The following is an 18,323-nucleotide window of genomic DNA, read 5'->3' as shown; positions in this document are numbered from 1 at the left end:
CACAGACTTTATCTCAACATTATAAGATTTTTTTTTCACTCTTTCTGACTATTATAATTAGGATATAATTGCCTCTTTAAGATAAATCATCATCTGATAATTACTAAATTAATATATAAAAAGGAGAAGATCTCACTAACATAATCATCCTCATTAGACAGAGTCAATCTTCTTTGGTGAATACAAAGTGTTTCCAGGTCCTTAATTCGCACTTCACACAGGGACAGTCAGCCATTTGTCAAATCCTTGTATCACAATAGAAGACGAACAGAGCTACAAGCTAAGCTAACAGTCTCCCCCTGAACTAAGCTAACTGGAGAAGAGACAACAGGATATACGTCAGACTGTTCCTTTAAAGGACGAACTGACAGAGTTCATCGTCATTATTCACAGTCAGACTTCGTGTTTCATCACAGCTCAGGTCATTTCACTGTTTAATAATAATTATTAGTATTGTTGTTAATAATATCACTGAATAACTGATTGTTTAAACACAGACAACTTGCCAGTAGAATCACAGCAGTGTCAACTTTGTGAGCTTAGTTGTGTTTAAGCTAACAAGCCCAAAGATCTGTTGATCATCTTTGTAGCTAACCTAGCTAACCTAGCCAATATGAGTCAGCAAGAAACATTTAGAAATGAAACTAAGAGCAGTGGTTTAACAAACCTCATCAACGTTCCTTCCATGACACACTTAATAAACAAGTAACAACATCTCTGTAGTTGTTGTTAGAAAACCTGGAGCAGGACTCAGTCGCACCAGTAACATGTATAAACTAATGAACTGCTGTAACCTCAGAGAGGATGTTTTCACAGACGTCAGCTTTCACATCTGAATTCATTCTGCTAGCTAGCTAGCTTGCTTACTGGCAGTTCGTAAACCAGCTAGTGACAAGATCAACTATGACCTAGCATGCTAACGGTTAGCTCTCCGGCCACAGCAACCACAGTCATAATCACGAATGCAGATTTACAGTCACTGTTTTTTTCACTTTTACAAATGTGATAATTTGATAAGATTAAGTTTGTTGAATTACTTCCTGGTGCGACCACTCTGGCTGGAGTGAAATATATTTTCTTCATTTGATTGGATCTAATGCTGCTTCTTACTGATTAACTAGCTGTATAAAATGCTGGATAAATGAGAGCTCTGGTTATGTTATTACAGCCTCTGTAGCTGTGCATGCTGGACAGGAAATATCTAAACATGGTTTCTAACACAAAACAGAAAACAGAAATTTAAAAAACCTTCTTGTTTTCTGTCTCCACCAAAGTCAATATGTGAATCAGAAGGTGCTAGGCTAACACTTTCACCAGTCTGCTTCCAGTTTCTGTGCTAAGCTAGGCTAAACACAGAGATGAACTGATGAGTGATTTTACAGACAGACAAGTGAGTACAGAAAGAGGCTTGTGCTTTACACAGATACAGTAAATACAGTTGGAGTGTACAATTGGCTCTGGAGAGATCTGATTGGAGCATGTGAAGAGAAGGAAAAGTCACACCTGAAAACACCTGATTCAGGAAAGTGATCTGAGACCTGCACTGAAGTCAGATCAGGTGAGAACCACTGACTCAGTCCTCACCACATGAACCTACACATCATCACACCTTAGTTCACCTGTAGATGTCTGATGAGGACAGGTGTGCTACATCACAGTCCTGCATTGAGCCAGGCAGCAGAGGACAGGTGAACATGTACAGGTAAGAATAGGAGAGTAGATAAAAGGACCTCCTGTCTTGTGTTATGCATATTCCTGTTTTATTTTGAAGTGCTCACGTCTCTTGTCGTTGCAGTTTCCCGCCTTTCATCAGACTATGATTATCTCCGTGGTCATCCCTGTGTATATCCACTTTTCCCCTCCTGTGTTTGTTTCTGGTTAATGGAGTTTTTTCCTTCCTGCTGCTTTATTTTGAAAAGACTTAACGTGTCTGTGATAAATCACACTCTCAAATTACCCTGAACACATCACAGAGTCTAGGCCACAGGTCTGGACCCGAACTGATCTGAGGACTGAGGCTGGCGAGACTATAACTGAGCTCTGAAGGAGTGGCGCCACACGGACCCGTGCAGGACTACGATGTCGATCCAGGAGGAAGTGAACATCAGCTGATGTCTCTGCTGTTGTGCTTTGTTGTAATGACCCCTCAGACCAGTTCAGACCTGACCCTGACCTCTGACTTCTGACCCTGAACCTGACCTCTGACCCCTTACCCGTGTGTCTTTTCCTTCTCTGTAGACCTCGTTGCTACGGCCCACCTGGGTTGGCATGCTGGGTTGCTATGGTAACACTGTTAGGCAGAATAATAAAGTCTATTTACAGCGAGGACTGAGGGTGACGTCATTATTTTGTTCCTGTTGGTCAGCAGCAGGTTGCTTGTGCCGGTGGGCGATGGCCTCACACTCGCCTCGCAGCCGTCAATCAGAGAGGATGTGAACAAAAGACATGGGGAAGACACCTTTCCTCTCGGGGTGTCCCTCAACGTGTCCGATCTGAAAGACAATAATCGATAAACAATACATTTAATAATTAATCAGTTAATGAGTTAATTTAAAAGTGTAAATTGACAGAAACATTGACGTGAAGCCTCAGACACTGTGAGACCAGGTTCTATTCATGTGGACTCTGGATGAACGTGTTGTTGTCATGTCGCAGCTTCTTCACTCAGACGTCACAGAAACTTAAAGAACCTGGTTTAATGATCCTGATCTGAACTGGTTCAGGTCCTCACAGGTACCAGACTAAACCGGTTCAGGTCTGGTTCATCAACTGGATCTCAGTCGGTCCAGGTAAACAACGTGCTGTGATTGGAGCAGGTGACATGAGTGCCTCCTGGTGTTCAGGTGTGGTACCTACCCACCACTCCTGGTCCTCCTCCCCAGTGACAATGAGGACCTCCCCCTCTGTGAAGGTGAGCTCGTCGTCGTTGTCGGCCTGACAGTCGTAGATGGTCTTCACCCTCCTGATCTTGCTCCTCACCTGAAACACAGGTAACACACAGAGAGATGAAGGTCTCTGTCTTTGAACTGACACCAGTGAGGCTGTTGTGATGTCACCATGACGACCCACAGAGGTGATCTTCCTCGGCAGGGGGACGGGCGTCTCCGCCGCTTCAGGTGTTGACTCCTCGTCGTCTTCACCTGCTGGTCCAGGTGACCCCTCCCTTGACTGGCTTTCTGCTACTGCCGCTGCCTTGGATCCCTGTGTCTCCATAGCAACAGGGGTGGGGCAAGGCCTGTCACTGAGCAGCGGTTTGGGGGGGGGGTCTGTGATCTGGGGTTTGGGGGGGCGGTCTTTCAGAAGGGGTTTCGGGGGGAGGTCAGACAGGTGAGGTTTGGGAGGGAGGTTGGACAGCTGGGGCTTCTCAGCCAATAGGGTTCTCTGGGTGGAGTCCATTGGGGTGAGGGGGGATTTAGGGGAGGCATCAATAAATGGAGGGGACTTCTGGAGATCAGGGTGGAGAGAGGGGGAGGAGGTGGGTTTGTGGATGGGGTCTGGAGGCTGGCTGGATTTGTCCAGAGATGGAAGGTGGATGGTGTCAATCTTTCTGAGAGACACTGAGACACAAAGAGACAAAACCAGTCTGATACACCTGGAGAGGAACTGGTTTAAGGATCCTCCAGGATCCGGATCCTGATCCAGATCTTGGAGGATCCTGGTGTGTAATAACTGATTATCACTGTAGGTGAGGATCTGTGCACTTTTTATTCTTATGCCAAAAGGATGTAAACATGTTTAATAACATGTAATAATGTTTAATAATGTTTACTAATGTGTAATATTATGTAATAACATGTAATAACATATAATAAAATGTGTTAAAATGTAATAATGTGTATAAATATCTTTTGGAGGTCACAGACGAGGTTATGATACAGCAGGTCTGTAGTAAACAGATGGAAGTGGTCTCACCTTTCTGAGGTAGTTTGGGCAGAACTCTGGGTCCCAGTGTGGACTTGGTGTGACTGGAGGTCGTACTGGAGAAGATCAGAAGAGGTCAGAGGTCATGTTCACTTCTAACCATTTGTTTGAACTGAGCTGTCACAGTGTTTCCGAACAGTGAGCTGAAGTACCTCTGATGCTGCTGGATCCCCTCAAACTTGTTGACAGGTGACATCCTGTTTCCAGGTGGGGGGGTCATCTCACATCCTGTGTGAAAACAAGAGGCGCTCTCAGTCTGCGTTCTTTTCTGTTCAGTCACAGCCAGAGTCCTGCTCCAAGTCCAAATCAAGTCCAGATCAAACCTTTGAGGCATTCTCACTCCGCTGGCTTTGGGGTTCAAAGTTTCCCAGAATGCACTGGGCCACAACGAGCATCAATGGTGGAGATTTTGAGCAGTTTTCATCCTACAACTGTTTTTCAGATATAAACTCTATATGTCACTACTCTCACTGCCAGCTCACTCAGGTACAGGCGTGTTGGAGTGTGATCACCTGACCTTTCTTTGGTCTGGACTTTGTGTTGAGATAGACCTCAGAAGAAATCCACCAGGCGTCAAGGTTCAAATGTTTTGTCACATTACCATCTTACCTTTACCTGGAGGTCCCTGCAGGACGGGGCTGGGGGGGTCGGACAGGGTGCGCTTGTGCCCGGGTGGAGGGGGAGGGGGTCTCTTCTTCAGGGTGGAGCTTCCTCCTCCTGAAGCCCTTCCTCCTCCACTGATCTGGGAGGTGAGGGGGAGGGAGGTGGGTGGGCCTGATGGAAGAACTAATCAGTGATTTGATTTAACACTAAAGATTCATCACATGATTTCAACGCTGAAACTTAAGGAACCTGAGACCTCAGACCTCCGACCTCAGACTGGAGACCACAGTCCTGAGACCTGAGACCTCCTGGACCTCAGACATCAGACCTCCCGGACCACCCTGAATAATGCCTACAACTCTCTAAAGATAAATCCCTGTTACAGAGACACTGCAGATCTTCTCTCTGACTTCTGGACCTCCTCAAGACCTCATGTTACAGAACCCCCTCAGAGCCCCTTCAGCATCTGCACCATCTTCAAAAACCTCTGGAACTCCCTAAAGACCCCCCCCCCCCCAATCTTCAGATCCCTCTGTACTCGTGAAAAGGACTCCTGTAACCTCCTCCTGGTTTAAGAACCACTGGTCTGCATCACAGTCCTCGTACCTTTCCCCTTACTCCTGGCAGCCGGTGAAGGTCCTGAGGTGTCAGGTCCAGGGGAAGGAGGAGTTTCAGAGGAGGTGCTGTAGTTGGGGTTGGCAAACGCTCCGTAGGAGAGACGCTGCTTGTTCCTGTGAGGAGGAATGAAGGAGGTCGGCAGAGAAAGTTTCTCCTGAGAGGAGGTGCTGGAGGACGGACAGAAACTCTGAGGACGGAGAGAACGCTCCTTCTTCATCGGACTGGGCTGCAGAGGAGAAGGAGAAGGAGGAGGGGGAGGGGGAGGGGGAGGAGGGGGATATTAACACAGTCAAACATAAACCAGCTGACCCCTGTCTCTGTGGTCTGGGGGTCTGGGGTTGGTACCTTGTCGTCCAGGTCTTCGTCACTCTCGTCCAGCTCGTCCAGTCTGAGGTTCCAGTCGTAGTCCACATGAACATGAGGGTTGAACCTGCCAGACACGGCCTCCACCAGCTGGAGACAGAGGGAGGGGTTAGGACAGGGTCAGCTGGTCTCTGATCAGGGTCATCTGGGTCAGTGATCAGGTTTTCAATCCAGTTTATTATTACAGACCTGGTCACTGGGAGGCTCCACCAACTCCTCTGAGTAACTGAGACTTTTTTTTAAAGTAATGATTAGATCTGGATCTGGTTTTGGCTCCAGTCCTGGTTCTTACCGGCTCTTCACATTGGGAGTTCTTCAGTTTGCGGGCGATGTCCAGTGCTGTCTCTCCACTCTGATTGGCTAAGGAGACACAGACAAAGACAGGTAGTAACAACACCATGATGCAGAATGAAGTGTAAACCTGGACTGGACCTGTCCCTGTACTGGACTGGACTCAGGGTTCAGGTCTGGCTCAGTGCACTGGTCTTACTGATGTGGAGATCTGGTTTTCCTCTTAGCAACAGCTTCACACACTGAGGTTTGTTGTAGAGACAGCAGCAGTGCAGAGCTGTGTTCCCCCCGTCTGTCTGTCCGTCCAGGTGACCACTACAGGTACACACAGGTACACATCAACCTCCAGGACAGAAAAATAAAACCTGCAGTTCCTCTAATGGCCACTAGAGTCTGGCTCCATGTAACGTTGCAGCAGAAATAAACAGGTCACAGTGTCTGTACCTGTTCTGGACCAGGAAGTCGACCAGGTGGAGGGAGGAGGGATCAGCTGTCCGAACACAGTAATGTAACGCAGTCTCTCCTGCTTCCTGAACAGAAACATCAACAAAGTTCAAACCAGTCACTGAACACAGCTCAGACCCCCCACAGCTGCAGGATCCAAAGAAACTCTGGTACCACAGAAACCTCCTACTGGACCTGAAGAACCAGACCCACTAGAAGAAACTTTCCCTCCTGGACTAAAACCTTCTGTCAGAATCTGGGAAGGTCCTTGAAGTCTTTAACCCCAGGACCAGATTAAATTCAAACATCAAACATTTCTGGAACCTCCTGAAGCATGTTGTGTAGGAGCTTCGGTCCAGCAGCCCAGGATCAAGGATCCCGGCAGTCTCCTCAAACCCAGCATAAACTGAGACTTCCTAATGAGCATCAGAAACTCCTCAAGTAGTCCCCAAAAGATTGCTGCTGAGTGATGTCCCACAGGTACACCAGCAAAGACCGGGATCCTGCAACCTCTTCAAGGATTGTGAGAATCTAAAGGATACCTAGACCTACCTCAGGTAGACCTTTCAAACCCCCTGAAACCCTCCTCCCATGATTGACAGGTGTAAAGTCCAACTGACCTTGCCTGGTTCAGGGAGGGGCTGTAGAAGCTCCACCCCCTCAGCATACAGCTGGATGATTGACAGAAGGTCTCGGGATTGCACTGCGTCATACAACTTGTCCAGCCTGCTGGTCACCATGGAGACGGACGGTCTGGCAAACCTGTGGTCGATGTACTTGGCGTTGATGAACTCCTTCCTCGCCGTCCTGCAGATAGCAGTGTGTTAACATTAAATCAGCTCATTGACGTCTGCAGTGCACTCAGAGACACACACTCACATGTCGCTGCAGGCCATCGGCTTCAGAGACGGAGAGGGTAGACCAGCTTCCATGATCTCATTAAAACTACAGTTCCCAACAGTCCTAGCGAGCTGACAGGAAGGAAGGAGAGACAGCGTGAAGTCAGAGGAGTGAGAGGTCGACAGGAAACAGAACGGACGTCACAAATGTTACCAGCAGCTCTGAGGTTCCCAGTTTGTCCAGTTCCAGACTCTGGATCCGGGACACGTGGACTCCCATCTCCCTGTGGATCCCTGAGCACTCGATGCAGGTCAGAACACCCAGGTTAGTGGAGAGCCACCGAGGATCTGAACACACACAGAGTCCACCATAGTCCAGTCGGTCCATCTCAGGGCTCCATACATCAGTGTGATGACATCACAGTGACATCACTCTGCATGGACTTGTCCTCACTATACTGCTAACATGTGAAACCAGTACCTGCAGCTCCACAGTCACAGCAGGTGTCGTTGCCTGGCGACCGCAGCACCTCGTCAATGATGCTCTTGGTGAGTTCCTCCTCCTCCACACATGAACTCTGACCTCCGCCCTGCAACGCCACATTCAGGGCCTCCTCCTTACTGTTGGTCAGCACAGACACCCAGCTGTAACACACACACACACACACACACACACACAGAGCATGTGAACAACATCTACAGGATCAATAGATATCAATGAAGAAATTAAGCAGGTCCATGAAGTGAATGATCCAGATTATAATCTGATGTGATAAGCCCTGTACTGAACACACACATCAAACATCCACGGACTGACTGAGGAAATAAAAACTCAAAAACTGAAAACGATTTGACGAGAGTCTCACCTGATAAACTCCTGCTCATCTTCAGCCTGGAAATGGTACGTCCGATTATCTGCAGCAGAACACCAGGAGAAAAAGAACAAGAGGAAGTAAACAGGACACAGACTTCTCCACTGAAGTGTCTCAACAAACATCTGTATCAGGTTCAGACTAACAGACTCACGGGAGATCAGGTCAAAGCATTTCTTGTCCTCTGCGCTGGGTTTCACCTGACAGGTGAGCAGGTTCAGTCTGACAGGCTGTCTGTTGGACTGAGAGAGAGACAGAGGGAGACTCCTGTTAGCTGCCTAAAGCAGTACCTGTTAGCTTGTTGTAGCAGTTCCTGTTAGCCTGTTGTAGCAGCTCATGTTAGCTTGTTGTAGCAGCTCCTGTAAGCGTGTTGTAGCAGCTCATGTTAGCTTGTTGTAGCAGTTCCTGTTAGCCTGTTGTAGCAGCTCATGTTAGCTTGTTGTAGCAGCTCCTGTAAGCCTGTTGTAGCAGCTCATGTTAGCTTGTTGTAGCAGTTCCTGTTAGCCTGTTGTAGCAGCTCATGTTAGCTTGTTGTAGCAGCTCCTGTAAGCCTGTTGTAGCAGCTCATGTTAGCTTGTTGTAGCAGCTCCTGTTAGCCTGTTGTAGCAGAACCTGTTAACTTGTTGCAGCAGCTCCTGTTAGCGCGTTGTAGCAGCTCATGTTAGCTTGTTGAAGCAGCACCTGTTAGCCTGTTGTAGCAGAACCTGTTAACTTGTTGTAGCAGCTCCTGTTAGCCTGTTGTAGCAGAACCTGTTAACTTGTTGTAGCAGCTCCTGTTAGCATGTTGTAGCAGCTCATGTTAGCTTGTTGTAGTAGCTCCTGTTAGCGTGTTGTAGCAGCTCCTGTTAGCCTGTTGTAGCAGCTCATGTTAGCTTGTTGTAGCAGCTCCTGTTAGCCTGTTGTAGCAGAACCTGTTAACTTGTTGCAGCAGCTCCTGTTAGCGCGTTGTAGCAGCTCATGTTAGCTTGTTGAAGCAGCACCTGTTAGCCTGTTGTAGCAGAACCTGTTAACTTGTTGTAGCAGCTCCTGTTAGCCTGTTGTAGCAGAACCTGTTAACTTGTTGTAGCAGCTCCTGTTAGCATGTTGTAGCAGCTCATGTTAGCTTGTTGTAGTAGCTCCTGTTAGCGTGTTGTAGCAGCTCATGTTAGCTTGTTGTAGCAGTTCCTGTTAGCCTGTTGTAGCAGAACCTGTTAACTTGTTGTAGCAGCTCCTGTTAGCGTGTTGTAGCAGCTCCTGTTAGCTTGTTGTAGCAGCACCTATTAGCCTGTTGTAGCAGAACCTGTTAACTTGTTGTAGCAGCTCCTGTTAGCGTGTTGTAGCTGCTCATGTTAGCTTGTTGTAGCAGCTCCTGTTAGCATGTTGTAGCAGCTCATGTTAGCTTGTTGTAGCTGCTCATGTTAGCCTGTTGTAGCAGCTCCTGTTAGCATGTTGTAGCAGCTCATGTTAGCTTGTTGTAGCTGCTCATGTTAGCCTGTTGTAGCAGCTCCTGTTAGCATGTTGTAGCAGCTCCTGTTAGCGTGTTGTAGCAGCACCTATTAGCCTGTTGTGGCAGCACCTGTTTACTTGTTGTAGCAGCTCCTGATAGCTTGTTGTAGCAGCTCCTGTTAGCCTGTTGTAGCAGCTCATGTTAGTTTGTTGTAGCAGCTCCTGTTAGCCTGTTGTAGCAGCACCTGATAGCTTGTTGTAAAAGCACCTGTTAGCTTGTTGTAGCAACACCTGTTAGCCTGTTGTAGCAGCTCCTGATAGCTTGTTGTAGCAGCTCCTGTTAGCTTGTTGTAGCAGCCCCTGTTAGCCTGTTGTAGCAGTTCCTGATAGCTTGTTGTAGCAGCACCTATTAGCCTGTTGTGGCAGCACCTGTTAGCTTGTTGTAGCAGCTCCTGTTAGCCTGCTGTAGCAGTTTATATGCAGCACAGTGTAGCTCTGGGTCTGTTTTTTTGTATTATTTATATTTTATTTTATTTTATACTTTAGTCTCTTTAGTTATTGTACTTTAACCAATCCTTGTTGATACCTGCCTCAGTGTTTTTGTGGGGCTGCTTCAACACTGCAGTTTTACCCCATTTGTGATAACCACTGTCAAACCACACCTGAACTAAACAAGAGTCAAAGTGTCCCTAAACGCACCACAGAGAGTTTCTGCTCCCAGCTATAATCATGATAATACCACTGAAGAAGAGTTAGCAGCTGTTCAGATCAACACTGAGGTGAGTTGCTGTTATCTGACACCAGAAAAGCTGATGATTATTTAATGATGTGACTCAGCATCAAGAAACTAAAAGCTGAAATCAGACTCCATTAAAAACAGACAGAATGTTTCCTGTGTTCAACTCAGAGACCATGAGACTGAGACTCTGAGACTGAGACCATGACACCCTAGAACTCTGAGACCGTGAGACTCAGACCATGACACCCTAGGACTCTGAGACCATGAGACTGAGAACATGACACCCTGAGACTCTGAGACCATGAGACTGAGACCATGACACCCTGAGAATCTGAGACTCTTTGAGACTATGAGACCATGAGACTGAGACCATGAGACTGAGACCATGAGACCCCGAGACTGTGACTCTGAGACCTTGAGACAGTGAAATTGAGACTCTGAGAACCTGAGACTCTGAGACCATGACACTCTGTGACCGTAAGACCCTATGACTCTGGGACCATGAGACTCTGAGACTGAGACCCTGAGACTGAGACCATGAGACCCCGAGACTCTGAGACTGTGACTCTGAGACCTTGAGACAATGAAACTGAGACTCTGAGATCCTGAGACTCTGAGACCACGAGAACCTGAGACTGAGACCATGAGACCCCGAGACTCTGAGACTGTGACTCTGAGACCTTGAGACAATGAAACTGAGACTCTGAGACCACGAGAACCTGAGACTGAGACCATGAGACCATGAGACTCGAGACCCTGAGACTGAGACCCTAACACGATGAGACTCTGAGACCCTGAGACTGAGACCCTGAGACTGAGACCCTAACACCATGAGATTCTGAGACCCTGAGACCATGAGACTCTGAGGCCCTGAGACTGAGACCCTAACACCATGAGACTCTGAGACCCTGAGACTGAGACCCTAACCCCATGAGACTCTGAGACCCTGAGACTGAGACCATGAGACTCTGAAACCCTAAGACTGAGAACCTAACACCATGAGACTCCGAGACCCTGAGAATGAGACCCTAACACCATGAGACTTTGAGACCCTGAGACTGAGACCCTGACACCATGAGACTCTGAGACCCTGAAAATCTAAGACCATAAGATGGAGACCGAGACCATGAGACTGACACCATGAGACCCCGAGACTCTGAGACTGTGACTCTGAGACCTTGAGACAATGAAACTGAGACTCTGAGACCATGAGAACCTGAGACTGAGACTGTGACTCTGAGACCTTGAGACCTTGAGACAATGAAACTGAAACCCTGAGACCATGAGACTCTGAGACCCTGAGACTGAGACTCTGACTTCATGAGACTCTGAGACCCTGAGAATCCGAGACCCTGAGATGGAGACGGAGACCATGAGACTAGCACCATGAGACTCCGAGACCCTGAGACTGTGACTCTGAGACCTTGAGACAATGAAACTGAGACTCTGAGACCATGAGAACATTAGACTGAGACCCTGACACCATGAGACTCTGAGACCCTGAGACTGATACCCTGAGACCATGAGACTCTGAGACCCTGAGAATCTGAGACCAAAAGAACCTGAGACCGAGACCATGAGACTGACACCATGAGACCCCGGACTCTGAGACTGTGACTCTGAGACCTTGAGACAATGAAACTGAAACTCTGAAACCATGAGAACCTGAGACCATGAGAACCCGAGACTGTGACTCTGAGACCTTGAGACAATGAAACTGAGACCCTGACACCATGAGACTCTGAGACCCTGAGACCCTGAGAATCTGAGACCCTGAGATGGAGACGGAGACCATGAGACTAGCACCATGAGACTCCGAGACCCTGAGACTGTGACTCTGAGACCTTGAGACAATGAAACTGAGACTCTGAGACCATGAGAACCTTAGACTGACACCATGAGACTCTGAGACCCTGAGACTGAGACCCTGAGACCATGAGACTCTGAGACAATGAGACTCTAAGACTGTGACCATTAGCCCCTCAGACTGAGACCCTGAGACTGAGACCCTGACACCATGAGAGTGCGACCCTGAGACTCTGAGACTGAGAACCTGACACTGAGACCCTGAGACTCTGAGACTGTGACCATTAGCCCCTCACACTGAGACCCTGAGATGGAGACCATGAGAGTGAGACCCTAAGACTCTGTCAACATGAGACTGAGACTATGAGACCATGAGATTCTGAGACCCTGAGACTCTGGGACCCTGACACCATGAGACTCTGAGACCCAGAGACCATGAGACCATGAGACTCTGAGACAATGAGACTCTGAGACCATGACACTCTGTGACCATGAGACCCTACGACTCTGGGACCATGAGACCCTGAGACTGAGACCATGAGACCCTGAGACTCTGAGACTGTGACCATGAGAACCTGAGACTGAGACCCTGACACCATGAGACTCTGAGACCCTGAGACTGATACCCTGAGACCATGAGTCTCTGAAACAATGAGAACCTGACACTGAGACCCTGAGAATCTGAGACTGTGACCATTAGTGCCTCACACCGAGACCCTGAGATGGAGACCCTAAGACCATGAGATTCTGAGACCCTGAGACCATGAGACTCTGAGACCATGCGACTCTGAGACCCTGAGGCCATGAGACCCTGAGACCATGAGACTCTGAGACTGAGACCCTGACTGAGACCATGACAATCTGTGACCATGAGACTCTACGACTCTGGGACCATGAGACAATGAAACTGAGACTCTGAGATCCTGAGACTCTGAGACTGAGACCGTGAGAACCTAAGACTGAGACCCTGACACCATGAAACTCTGAGACCCTGAGACTGAGACTCTGAGACCATGAGACCCTGAGATTGAGACCCTGAGACAATGAGAGTGCGACCCTGAGACTCTGAGACCATGAGACTCTGAGACTGAGAACCTGACACTGAGACCTTGAGACCCTGAGTCCCTGAGACCGTGAGACCCTGAGACCCGTAGACCATGAGACCCTGACTTTTACTGAGGCTGACTGCTGCAGTGCATGATGAGAAATGTAGTTCTTACTGAGACTGTGACCATTAGCCCCTCACACCCTGAGACCATGAGAGTGAGACCCTAAGACTCTGTCAACATGAGACTGAGACTATGAGACCATGAGATTCTGAGAGCCTGAAACTCTGAGACCATGAGACCCTGAGACTCTGAGACCCTGAGACTGATACCCTGAGTCCCTGAGACCCTGAGACCCTGACTTTTGCTGAGGCTGACTGCTGCAGTGCATGATGAGAGATGTAGTTCTTACTGTTGCATGAGAGATCGTCAGGACGCCGCTTTTCACTGAACATTTCCTCCGCTGCCACACCTTCCTCAGCCTGATGGGGGGAAACACAACACCTGTAACACCTGTAACATCTGTAACACTTGTGACACCTGTAACATCTGTACACCTGTAACATCTGTAATATCTGTAACACCTATACAGGTGAATGACACTCGTACCCGTCACTCTTCTTCAGCAGGTATCCTTTCTTCTCACTGCCAAACTCCTTGTTTCCCTGCAGCTGGTGCATACTGTAGCCACTGTGTTTACTCTGGGAGTCCTGACACACACACACACACACACACACACACACACACACACACACACACACACACACATTAACATGACAAAAAGTTTGATGAAGCTTCTGAAGATGAGGATGAAATAAAGTTTAGACTTACTCTCCTGGACTGGAGTCACAGAACGCAGGAGAAAGAGAGAAAAAGGTCAAAGGTCACTGTTTTAATCAAAGTTGATGATGCTGTGAGCAATAGTTTGTATATTATACCAATAAATCCATTAAACCCGACCAGGACCCAATGACCCCTCCTCCCTCTCATCTTTTAGCCCCACCCCCTCTGATGTCACAGAACCAGGTAATTTATGATTTATTTCTTCAGTGACTTTGAAAGAAGTGATGAAGTGTGATGAAATCAGAGGCTGGCAGCAACAGGACTGAAGCTCCGCCTCCGTCTCATCCTGACTGAAGCTCTGCCTCTGTCTCACAAACATCTCTACTTCACGGTCACAGGAAAAGTGTTCAGTTACACTGACACTAGGCCACGCCCCTGCTTGTTAGACCCTGCCCATTCAGTGAGGCCACACCCACCAGTTAGACTCCACCCCTGCTCTCCCAGGTATTGTACCTCCCTCTGGTCCAGCTGTAAGGAGCTCTTGATGAGGTCTCTGAGAGCTGTCAGCTGTTTCTTTTCTTCATCCTGACTCTGTTTGATCTGTGGAGACAGCAGAGTTCACATGGTCATCTCACCTGGAGGCGGGGGGTCTTTATTGGATAGGACAATGAAGAGAGACAGGAAAAAAGTCCAACCAGTCGGGAATCAAACCAGGGACTAGCTGTGTACTCCACGTTGTGCCCTTTCAGCTGTCTGGTCATCAAATGCACCATGAGTCTCAGTTGATGTGCTGACATCACTATTAAAACTCAAACCTGAACACTGTCCTGATGGTCTCATTTGATTTCCTGTTGACTGACCCGGTCTGGATCCTCCTGCATCATGTCAGTGTTTGAGTTCATATTTAGCTCAGTGTCAGGGAGGCTAACTGTTAGCTTCATTACATGTCCTCTCTGATGTCACGCTGATCATTCATGACATCATAAAACAAACTGTGGACCATCAAAGCTGCGTGAACAGACAGAGTCACAGCACGTCGGTGACGTCCAACTAAAATAGATGATTCATACAAGGTTTGACTTTATATGGAGTTGATTTAATATTAAAAACACATCAACACTCTGTGGTCCCTCAGACTGTTCGAGAAAAATGATATTTCAACTACTGTACTCGCGGACCACCAGGGGGTGGAGTCAAGCAGAACAGGTGAGGCTCTTACGTTGGACAGGTCAGCAGCCAGTTTCTCAATGTACTGCTTCAGGTTGTCGGCTGTTTTCAAACCGTCCTGAAAAAAGCTAGAGACAGGAGGAAGAGACAGGAAGCTCAGTGACTTTTCACAATAAAACAAAGACAGTAAAGAGCCCGTAGTGAGGTCTTACTTGCACTGAGCGTGGTAATACTTTATGAGGTTCTGCAGCAGGTCCACTCCCTTCTTGGTTTTAATCTCATTGACTTTGATCAGATACTGTTGGACACAGACACACAGCTATTAACCAAAGCTGCTCTTAAAAGTACAGTTCACCTGAGCGAAGCTGCTGTACCTCACACATCTGCAGCTGGAACAGCCTCCTCTCCTTCTCCATCTCCTCAGCGACTTCAGCTCCCGTGATCTCGGTCCGGATCATCCCGTGTTGTTTGGCGTGTTCTCTCTTCTCCTTCTCGATCTTTGTGCTGACAGACATAAACGCATTGTTAGTTCAACCTGTGCACACCTGCTCTTCATGTGCTCAGGTAACTCCTGCACTAAGACAAAGAGGTGAATGAAACCAGCTGCTACAGAAACACAGAGAAGCTGAATGTGATTTCATGTGAAACGAGAAGGCAAAGAGAAGGAAAGAGTTTTTAGAGTTTTAGAGACTAAATCTGATTCTTAGTTTTACTGTCTCTCTCTTCAAAGTAAAACTTCCTGTAACTGTTGAATTCTTCCTAAAGACAAACATGTGCTGCTGAGGGTAAGCAGAGCTCAGCGGATTGATTTTTTATTTTATTTTGAAAAAAGTCTTAATTTACCCAGAATTCATTTTACCACAGTCTGTCTTAAGATAGTGAAGAAGTGAACTGCTTTGTGCAGCAGATGAATCAGACTGGGTCTCTGCAGTCTGTTAGTTGTATTTGACACCAGGACCTGGTTGTATCACACTCACAGCTTGGTCTCGTAGTCCTTCCAGGCTTTGTCGAAAGGCTTCTTCAGGTCCTGAAACAGAAGGAAACAGTCCATTACTGAACAAGAGGTTCAGTATTTAAACAAGAGAAAGTCTGAGAGAAAAAGGAGAAAAGGCCTGATGAAACAATAAATTCCCTAAATGAAACCTAGAATCAGATCACACAGAACAGACACTCACCCCTTTAACGTCCTTCAGATCTCCTTTCAACAGAGAGTCCAGAGTGAAGACCAAGTTATGACTCAGACTCTGCAGCTAAACACACAGTCACTTTACTATCAGCTTCTGATCAGCTCATCACCACTGTATTGATCGATTATTAGCTGACTCACCAGGTTATTGAGCAGAGCAGCCAGTTCTTTAACGAGGCATGAGAACTTAACAAAGGCAGCTCCCAGTTCACAGCTGTTTCCTCCCAGTCGCTCCAGACCCTGACTGAAGTTCTCCTGGTTCCCAGCATGCTCTGCTCCCACATCATCATGATCACATCTATTTCATTCATCTCCATCATCATCACCGTCACATTATCATCATCATCATCATTCACCATCACCAGCATCCATTACTCATCATCTCATCAAACATTCACATTTTCTTAATTTTTCCAATCCGCCCATCATCACCATCATCTATCATCATCATCATCCTCATCATCATCATTCATCCATCCATCATCATCACCATATCTCATCATCACCATATCATCATCATCATCACCACTCAATCATCCTCATCATCACCATCATCACCATCATCATCACCATCACTCATCATCATCATTCTATCATCATCATTCATCACGCCTCCATCTCATTTATCATCATCATCATCACCATCATCATCTCATCACCACATCATATCATCACCATCATCATCATACAATCATCATCAATCATCAATCATCATCAAATCACCATCATTCATTCATCATCACCATTCACCATCATCATCATCAATCACCATCATCAAGTCACCGTCACACATTATATCATCATCAACACTATCATCATCACATCGATCATCATCATCATCATCACTCATCATCATCATCAACACTATCATCATCATCACCTTCATTATCACCATCATCGGACCTGTACTACAAAGTAGGTTAAACAGACCCAGGTGTGCAGCCCGGAAAACCTGGAGCTAAAACTAAAGTCACTTCGCTAAGAGGTCTCTGATCAGAGTCTTAACAGAACCAGAACCCGGTCCAGAACCTGGTCCCTACCTTGTCCTGAGCTGTAGATGGATTTAACGGACTTCTTGACCTTCTGCAGAGCGGAGCGGTCCTGATCCAGGACCTGAGGACAGACACAGAGACAGTCCTCTGCTTCTGATACAACTGTACATCAACAACTTAGTGTTGATGAGGAGATCAACATGTTCACTATGAACCTGTTAGCTCCACCACTGTTACTGTTACTGTCATTGAACTGTGACAGACGTCTGTTGTAGCTACGCTCCAACACAACCTTGTTAGTGTTAGTTAGTATGTTAGTTCATTTAGGCTAACCTTAGCTTGTTCAGGCTAATGTTAGTTCATTTAGGTTAACGTAAGCTCATTTAGGTTGATGTTAGCTTGTTTATGCTAACGTTACCTGGTTTAGGATGTCAGTCAGTTTAAACTGTGTGTGTGTATGAGAATCGAAACATGAAACATGATGTGTTATTAAACTGAAGGGTTTAATTAATGAGATTTTAATTTACTTCACACACAGCTTCACCATGTTTGGACTAATTAATGAAACACTCATGGAGCAGGACAGATGACGGGATTTTTAAAAGGTAAAAACACCTTAAAATTTACGAAATATTACATGCACTTAATTTTGATCATAATCATCATTGAACCGTGTTCATTGTCCGTGGGCCGCAGTTCGGGGGTCATGTCACCCTCCAGGCAGCGCGCGCTTCAGCTCACTTGTTTTTTCCTCAATCTCACTTTGACAAGAAGACACGGCGGAGCGCGGAAAAGGTGATGACGTCAGACTTTCACTGAGAAAATAACGTGTGAGTGGACAGCTGAGGTTCAGTCTGATTTACTTTCAGTAAGTGACACCTAGTGATCATTACATGTTTCATCTGTCAGGCCGTGGGACAGAGGAGCCCCCCCCCCGGACAGACAGCCTACCTCCTCCAGGATTCCCACGGTGTTCCTGCAGCTCTGCAGCCGGGTGGTGAAGCTGGACGTGGTGGGGGAGTTGTAGTCCTCGGTGGTCTCCAAGAGGAACTCGCACACTGAGATCTGATCCGGCATCATTCACACGCAGACCGCCACACAAACAGAGAGAGTGACAGCGGGACCGGGACCAGGACCAGATCCAGGACCAGGACCAGGACCAGGACCAGGACCTGCTGCTGTGAGTCTGCAGATGTTTGACAGCAGCTGGTCTCAGATCAGATCAGAT

At 47.2% G+C, this 18,323-nt stretch overlaps 1 protein-coding gene across 1 annotated transcript; it reads right to left on the bottom strand.

Moving 5' to 3' along the window:
- Nucleotides 1-2,417: 2,417 nt before the first annotated feature.
- LOC111237340 (arf-GAP with SH3 domain, ANK repeat and PH domain-containing protein 1-like) lies at nucleotides 2,418-18,175 on the bottom strand. Its single transcript, XM_022766399.1, has 29 exons — nucleotides 18,047-18,175; nucleotides 17,144-17,216; nucleotides 16,245-16,375; nucleotides 16,093-16,167; nucleotides 15,895-15,944; nucleotides 15,292-15,421; nucleotides 15,130-15,215; nucleotides 14,970-15,045; nucleotides 14,264-14,350; nucleotides 13,799-13,807; nucleotides 13,577-13,677; nucleotides 13,380-13,449; nucleotides 8,106-8,193; nucleotides 7,946-7,994; nucleotides 7,561-7,724; nucleotides 7,294-7,427; nucleotides 7,120-7,211; nucleotides 6,861-7,047; nucleotides 6,241-6,326; nucleotides 5,996-6,111; nucleotides 5,798-5,865; nucleotides 5,488-5,595; nucleotides 5,131-5,368; nucleotides 4,531-4,695; nucleotides 4,074-4,149; nucleotides 3,913-3,977; nucleotides 3,070-3,557; nucleotides 2,857-2,979; nucleotides 2,418-2,492 (listed from the first exon to the last, which is right to left on the bottom strand). Exons 1-29 carry the CDS (start codon nucleotides 18,173-18,175, stop codon nucleotides 2,418-2,420), a joined length of 3,339 nt encoding a protein of 1,112 aa, XP_022622120.1.
- Nucleotides 18,176-18,323: the final 148 nt, after the last annotated feature.

Source organism: Seriola dumerili, unplaced genomic scaffold (genome assembly GCF_002260705.1).
Source record: "Seriola dumerili isolate Sdu_G_001 unplaced genomic scaffold, Sdu_1.0 BDQW01000850.1, whole genome shotgun sequence".
Classification (NCBI taxonomy): domain Eukaryota; kingdom Metazoa; phylum Chordata; class Actinopteri; order Carangiformes; family Carangidae; genus Seriola; species Seriola dumerili.
This window is presented reverse-complemented; position numbering and strand designations above follow the sequence as displayed.

Bases quoted from the DNA above. Each gene is read 5' to 3' on its own strand.
- LOC111237340 (XM_022766399.1), bottom strand. From the start codon at position 18,175: ATGATGCCGGATCAGATCTCAGTGTGCGAGTTCCTCTTGGAGACCACC. The intron at 7,995-8,105 runs GTGAGTCTGTTA...GTTCTGCTGCAG, and splicing joins ATGCTTTGACCTGATCTCCC to ATAATCGGACGTACCATTTC. The intron at 7,725-7,945 runs GTGAGACTCTCG...TGTGTGTTACAG, and splicing joins GATGAGCAGGAGTTTATCAG to CTGGGTGTCTGTGCTGACCA.